This window comes from Pyxicephalus adspersus, chromosome 3 (genome assembly GCF_032062135.1).
Source record: "Pyxicephalus adspersus chromosome 3, UCB_Pads_2.0, whole genome shotgun sequence".
In the NCBI taxonomy this organism is placed as follows: Eukaryota; Metazoa; Chordata; class Amphibia; order Anura; family Pyxicephalidae; genus Pyxicephalus; species Pyxicephalus adspersus.
In genome coordinates, this window is record NC_092860.1 from 127,574,334 (window position 1) to 127,581,910 (window position 7,577).

The 7,577-nt window shown below is 38.1% G+C and overlaps 1 protein-coding gene across 2 annotated transcripts in view; it reads right to left on the bottom strand.

Moving 5' to 3' along the window:
- Window positions 1-281: 281 nt before the first annotated feature.
- The window catches only part of PGM2 (phosphoglucomutase 2), a 20,894-nt gene continuing 13,598 nt past the window's right edge, over window positions 282-7,577 (bottom strand). For both annotated transcript variants that reach the window (XR_011919989.1, XM_072406341.1), the window contains 6 exons: window positions 6,753-6,933; window positions 5,470-5,563; window positions 5,231-5,360; window positions 3,233-3,422; window positions 2,322-2,455; window positions 282-1,531 (listed from right to left, as the gene is read on the bottom strand). Coding sequence is in view for 1 of the 2 variants with exons in the window: in XM_072406341.1 (XP_072262442.1) it covers window positions 1,429-1,531; window positions 2,322-2,455; window positions 3,233-3,422; window positions 5,231-5,360; window positions 5,470-5,563; window positions 6,753-6,821 (720 nt within the window). In the remaining variant the exon portion in view is untranslated. The remainder of the gene's footprint in view (window positions 1,532-2,321; window positions 2,456-3,232; window positions 3,423-5,230; window positions 5,361-5,469; window positions 5,564-6,752; window positions 6,934-7,577) is intronic.

Here is a 7,577-nt window from a genome sequence, read left to right on the forward strand (position 1 = left end):
ATAGATATATGAGAACTGCCATTGCTGACTGAAAAAATGCATCCTGTTAGCTTCATTACCTAGTAAATCACTGACCTGAAACAAGAACAAAGCTAGTAAAGTCTGAACCCCTGCATTGCAATAGATTTCAAAATACGTAGATAGAAAACTGTAGTCTAAAGATCATCACATGGTTTACCAGTATCCTGGTCCTGCACAGGAACTTCCAGATATCTCTAATCACATGGGAGTTGTTCTTCCAGCAGAGATTTTTATTAAAGAAAGGACAATGGCACCATATGTTAGTGTTTAGTTTGATTTAATGCCAGACAGTATGTATATGAAGGTACATCAAGTATCAAGTTTAAAATAAAGAGAAATGAATGATTTCTGTAAAACAGAAGATTAAGTTAAGGCTTGGCTAAAAGCACCATGTTTATAAAGCAGCTTCTATTGCTGAGGTTTTATAAATAGGGTTAAAATATGTGAGAGATTGAAAGGTTTAGCAGCAGATGTTGAACATTATGAAAATAAAGAAGTTTATGAGAAAAATAGAAACCTGTAAATCCTCTAAAATAAAAACATGATAAATGTTCTGGAATATATAGGGGAGCTAAAGTTTATATTTGCTTTTTATGTTCAATATAAATGTACTAAAGACAAAAAAATTCTATAGTTACAGAATAATAATGTTACTGTATCTTGTCATCAAAGCTAGACATATACTCCCCAGCTAACTAGGCTTACTTGTCTTTTTCTGCTCTCTCTTTTACCCCAGTAAACTGACCAATCTTTATATAACATTAGATAATATTCCATTGCTACGTCAGGCATACCAAGATTGAGGATAATTAACCCAAAGAGACAGCACTATGCACTCTCCAACTGTATATCTTAAACTGGCCAACTAGAAAAGCTAGAAAACTATCACCCAGCAACTTTGTTTTAAGACAGAGACCAGCAGTAGGCGAATTGTAAAGATAGTTACTATTCCACCAAGCGAAATGCACAAACTAAGAATGTAACAGTAAGGAAAATTCTTAACTGATCCCGCAGGCAGATCAACAGTCTTTCTTCTACTATCTATGGAAATGTTACTGATGTATAGGGGAGCTGTCCCTGGCATTCCTGACATCCAAGATTACCTATGATGTCTGCGCAGGGACCTGGCCCTACTTGTCTTCTCCAGAACTCTTATTTCAAAATAAATAAATATAAAAGTTGTCTTAAAAAATGTAATATAAGTCGCAATACTGCTGCTGGGACCAAAGGCTGCATTACAATCTGTAGGGTTTTGCTGGATAGTAATTGTTGGTTGTATTTGCCAATACACCTGAAAAATAATTCTGACTGTTTTACCTGAAGCATTGTTAAGCTTGTGCAGTCAAGCTAAAAATACTAACAAAAATCCTATAGCCACTGAAGCCACCATGCTGTCAAATGAGGCCATTATTCTGCTTTTCGTTGCAACTTATTTTTCTCTGGCTGAAAGAAATGCTCTTCGATGGCATCAGCAAGGTCATCCAGTTCTTTCTTCAACTGATCATAGGCACTGTGAAAACACACAAGGTTTTTAAGTCATTTCCATTTTAGGAATATACACTTGTGTTCATTTTTTTCATTTGCATAGGAGACGGTAGCTTACTGATTAGTTACTTTTATTGCTCCAATCAGTACTGGCCTTAATTCAGAAGAACACAGTTTGGTTTCTGTTGGTTGCTGACTATAGGGGTAGTGCTTTGCTCCTAATTTTTTGATCTAAAACACAATCATGCATTTAAAAACAAAATGTTTTATATTGTATTTTAGAGCTTGAATTACATTTATAAGCCATGGTAGATATGCATGTTATGGGTTTTTGATGACTGCTGTATTGATGATGTGAAACATCATCAGTAGGTCGAAACTTTTGTAGGCCTGTGGGTGGAAGACAGGGATAAGGCAAGTATAGTTGTAACTTTTCTTCTATACAGGTACATTTTTACCTACATATAGCAGGTGAATTGAGGAGGTGCCTAGCCATTGTAAGTGGACCTTCTATTTAAAACGAGGTATGAAATCAAAATAGTTATCAAAACACTCTTCAGTCCCCAGTAACAAGGTCTTGGCTTGCTAGTAGGTACATCAAGCACTGAGAAATGTGTAGTGGAATGGGCACCTAAGGCATGTCTATAACGCTACCAAGAATTTAAGAAACTGTGGGAAGTTAGGAGATTGCCGAGGTATGTGCTGACAGTTTATATTGCATTTTTTTTTCTTTGAACCTATACTCTTATACCCATACATACCAACATATATGGCAAAGCAAATTTCAGAAATCATAGTATGTGGTCCTGCCATACCTATTTCCTGGAGCAGCACACAGCTCAGCATAGTATTTAATCTTTGGCTCAGTGCCACTGGTTCTCATTGTGGCCACTCCCCCATTTGCAAAAGTGAAAGTGATCATTTGGCTGCTTTTACTGGTTGGCAGTATCTGCAGGAGGGAACAGAACGGACACACAAAATAAGTATTAAGCAGGCAGCTGATTGTAATTAAAAGCAAAATGAAAAGTTATTTAAAGTCATATACTGACACTCAGAAAGTATAAAGTTTGGCTAAACCTATACCCACTTGACCTCAGTTTCCACCCTTCCCAATTTTAGAACTATCTTTCCTCCATCCAAAGATGCTGCTTTGTGATTTAGGCTATGTACACACGTGCAATAATTATCTTTCATGTTCCTTTCCAACGACTAATGACTGACGATGCATGAACGAGTGCCGTACATACAACACCGCTCTGTTCTATGGAGAGGGGAGAGGGAGAACAATAAAGCGGCACCCCGCTGCGCTCACTCCCCCCTTCACTTTCATTTAAATCGTTCGTCGTCCATCCTCCATGGATCCACCAAGACAGTCGTTCAGATGATGGACGACGAGCGTTGTACACACACAAGATTCTTGTCTGATATCAGCCCTGAGCTTGTTCAGTGATAAATATACTTTGGTCACATTATAAAAAATGCAGTAATTTTATCATTAAAAATCTACCCTTGAGCTCAGATGAAGTTACTTTGCCTAGAGCAGTGACTTTAAAAATGAGAGGAGCGTGTAGTTTATCTGTGTGGGGTTGAGGAATTAAATATTCAGCTACTTCCACAAGGAAAGAATGACAAGAAAGTATGGTAAATACTGGGTTAAGGTAAGGTGTGAATTTAAGGCTGTTACAATTTTAAGCTTGGGTGTTATAAGATATAATTTGGGACTCACAGCTTTGTTGTCTGGCTGGTTGTTGTCATATCCGGTGGTTAAGTCACGCACTCCAGAAACCTGAAATTTACCGCAGAGCTTGGGGTAAACAGAGTCTCCATCATAATTTCTCAGATTGTCAAAAAGATTCTTGATTGTAGTCTGATCATAGCATAGGAAATAGGAATTCCTACTAATGTGATATCCATACCTGTCAGAGATAAAACAATGCAGATTCTAAGATTATGTTGATATAAAAATTATAAACATTAAACGTGGTTTAGTTTATGATGGACCTGTTTAAAGGGAGACATGCTTAAATGATTTCTGGAATAAAACAACATTTGATTAGGATCTAAAGTAAAACCCATTTCGCCTGAAGACAACTTTATTGGTGCAGATATTTTTAATCACATTATCAATCACTAGCATTTTCATCTTACAACAATACAAACTAGCTCTACACTTAGCAGAAATGGGAACTACATGACACAATTAATTTTGTTATATAACTTCACTCAGCAATTGTGAAGATAGGGCTAATGATTTTTTGTTAAAGGGCAATCCATGGGCAGCATGGTGGCTCAGAGGTTAGCGCTCTGGCCTTTGAAGCAAATCTCAGCTAGGACACTATCTGCATGGAGTTTGCATATTTTCCCCGTGCTGGCGTGGTTTTCTTTCGAGTACTCCGGTTTCCTCCCACATTACAAAAACATGGAGTTAGGTTAATTGGCTTCCCCTCAAAATTGACCTTACACTGTGTTAATGACAAATACCTATGGTAGGGAGATTAGATTGTGAGTTAGTGGCATGACTATGGACTTTGTACAGCGCTGCATAATATGTCAGCTCTATATAAATACTGTGTAATAATAATAATCCAGGGTGAGTCAGATATCAAAGAGGCCCTACATCCTAAAGTGACATTTAATGTGTGCTTTTTACGTCTTGTATAATCCAAACTCAAGATTGATCCAACATAATGCACAGCTATCTTCTCGTTTACCCATGTGTTCTCACCCACCTTTGTGTGCTCTAGCAAAATTCGCTGCATTAGTTGTAATATAAAATAAAGAAGAAATCCTCAAGTGCCAAACCACTTATTCATAATGGCTACAGTAGGTGTACAGATTTAAAAACTCAAATTCAAGGATCCCATCAATACAGTCACATAGAGTTCATAAGAAGTTATCAAGTGATTAAAAGCTTTTACCAAAAACTAAAAATCTATTTTAGTCACCTGACCCTTCCTGAATGCCACTGCTGTACATTTCTCCACTGCTGAACCACAGCCTTTTACAAGCTGGCCAGGTAAATGCCATAGCTGACAAGAATATTCATCTGTTTTGGGTGGATTTGTCCTTTTTTAGAGGCACATGAAAACTGAAACCACTGTTGTGCCTAAAACTTTTATATGTAATACCAAGAGAGCTATAATGTACCAGACTATAAGGTTATGGTAACAATATGTCACTGCAATGCAACAATGAAACAAGAAAACTATACTTCTTCAGAAAGCCATGGGCCCTGATTTATAAAAGCTCTCCAAGGCTGGAGGGAATACACTTTCATCAGTGAAGCTGGGTGATGCAGCAAACTTGGAATGGATCTGGTCCAGGATTCAAAACATTTGCTAGCAAATGATTTTTAAAAACCCATTCCATGTTTTTTGAATTACCCAGCTTTACTTCTGAAAGTGTATTCTCTGCAGGCTTGGGAAGCTTTCATAAATCAGGCCCAATATGTTTACAGCATGCCACTATTTGACATCTGCCATTTCTCAAACCACTTTATTTTGAAATAGGAGCTAGGGGAGCTATTTTCCTCTGAGCTGGGAACCTTTGAATTTTTAGGAAACCCTGGTGGTGCTGTCAGAAACTTTTACAGGGGACTCTACTGGTGAAAGAATAAATGGCGCCTTCTTCTATATAAAGATATTTCATTTACAGAGTACTTAAATACACAAAACTACTTCACAATATTAGATCATGAACTCAATTTTTTTAATAGAAAACCTACTTGTTGAAAATGACATTCAGCTGCTGGGATAAGGTAAGGTTCTTTGTTGCCAAATAGCTGGCCATTTCTGCAGCTATGACAGCAGCACTTACTCCATCTTTGTCCAAGACAAAAGGGCAGCACATGTATCCTGTAATAAGATTTACAATATGTCATAAGTGAACTCGACACACAACAAAGCACAGCAATAATTTATTAAATCTGTACAGGAAATACACAGCCCAAATACGTTATCTCACCTATGGCTTCCTCAAATGCGAAAAGCACAGTCTTTCCTTGATCAATGAGCTCTTTTGCCCTATTTCCCATCCATTTGAATCCTGTCAAAGTCTCCTACAAGGAAAAAAAGTCCAGAAATTATTATTAGTTATGGGTCAATATGTTATTAAGAAATGAAAGATAAATCACAATACAAAATATACAATCTCGGTATAAACAAAGGAGAAAGGATGGAAGTTACAAAATATCAAATCAGAGTATAACAAGGTTTATACATCTCAAATATTAAACACTTCTCTAACAATAATTGTACGTAAAAGTGGTGAACTTAAAAGGGGTGGGGTGTGGGGGGTAAATAAGAAAGAAAAAGAATGGAAGTAACCTTGTGGGGGAGGGGAACAAGTGGTAATCACTCCAACTTTGCTTTCCATGAAAGGTTAGGTGTAGGGACTGGGATGGGTCTGAGGTCTGGATGTACAGAAGGGATGGAGGGGGGACAAGGACTTTAGAACCTTGCAGGGGTGACACTTATAATGACTTATAAGTATACTTATTATATATAATTTATAGCATGGAGGGAAGCCAAGACAGCTTCTCAATGCAGTTGAGGTACTGGTATTTTCCTAGGCCAACAGGTGGTACATTTATCTGTGTAGTCATTACCAAATGCTCTAATTTCCTCCATTTTCATTATATCATTAAACTTAGTAACCCAGTGGGGTAGAGAAGGAGGTGTGGTTTGTTTCCAATATAGGGTGAAAAGCTGCTAGTAGGTGACATAGCACAGTTTTTTGTGAGAGGCTGGGGGCCTGGAAGAATTGACAGCATCCCCATCTCTGGGGTCGGGGTGTACGCTGTGACCTACAGATCAAAGCATTCACATTAAAGAATGGGCAGGTCCACCAAATGTGCAAAAAAGACCCTTCCTCTGCGGCGCATCTCCAGCAGGTGTTAGGTACTGAGGGAAACATGCGGTGCAAGGAGACTGGGTCTTTATACCAATGGAATACAATTTTGAAGTTTTTTTTCTGTGTGTATCCACACACAGAGGACTTGGGTGTCAGTTTGAAGGTGGTTTGCCAGTCTGACTATGCAACCCCACTTCACAGAAACATATCTAGGCGTGATTTTATTATATTAGCAGTTTGTAAAGTATGGATACCATATGTCAAAGAGGTTCAGAGGGTGCATAGCTGCTCAAAATCTGTCTGCGGTCTACGTGTGTGGGGTGACAAGTGAATAATTAATATTAGTTATGACATGGTGGCATGTTCTCTGGATAGACAGAGCCCAGGAATAGTACCTCAAAGTGGAAACCTTCCTGAACAGCAATGGCCCGGAGGATCTTCGAGGAGACGGTGCTGGCAAGCATGTAGACATTTTTCACTGCATTTGGGTCTGGGTTCTGTTCCTTCCAACAAGTAAAAATCCACCATCCTAGAAGAGCACCCAACTCATTTCCAGAGAATACTTTCCATTCGCCACTGATTGGTAACAAAGAATAAAGAATAGGTGTTAATGAAAAAGGGGCATATAGTATAGAATTATTAGTTTCCACATCATTTAATGTAGAAGATTCCCCCAAACATTCACAGAAATGGAGAAAACCTAAGGCTCTCAGCTAATCTGACATAAGCAGAACCCAGTATATTTCAGTGGGTCAAAGTTATAAGTGGTGGGAAGGATGTATGCAAAGGGGAAACTGGAGCATTACAAACCTGGAAGAAGCAAGAAAAAGAGTCGGAATTCCTCATCTCCATATTGGTTCCAATCAGAAATAACCAAAGTAAAAACTTCAGCATAATAGCTACGTATCTAGCATTTTTAGAAGCAGACATGGAGTGGCAACCCACATATATTTGCCATGACAATTACACTTTACAGAATTGCAAAGTCCCTGAATACGTTAAAAAAAAAAACAACAAGCAACTTAAATATGTTAGCTTTAGCTCCTGGACTTGTATAGTTATTACTACAGGTCTAGGTCAGTATAATCACTGTGTTTTTACACTGAGACTGTAAACGGAGTGTACAAAGCAATAGAGCTAAAATAATGTAGTGGTCAATCTAAATGAGTATCGTGCTTTCCCTAACAGGCTGTCGGAAGTCACACAATAAAATATGTGTA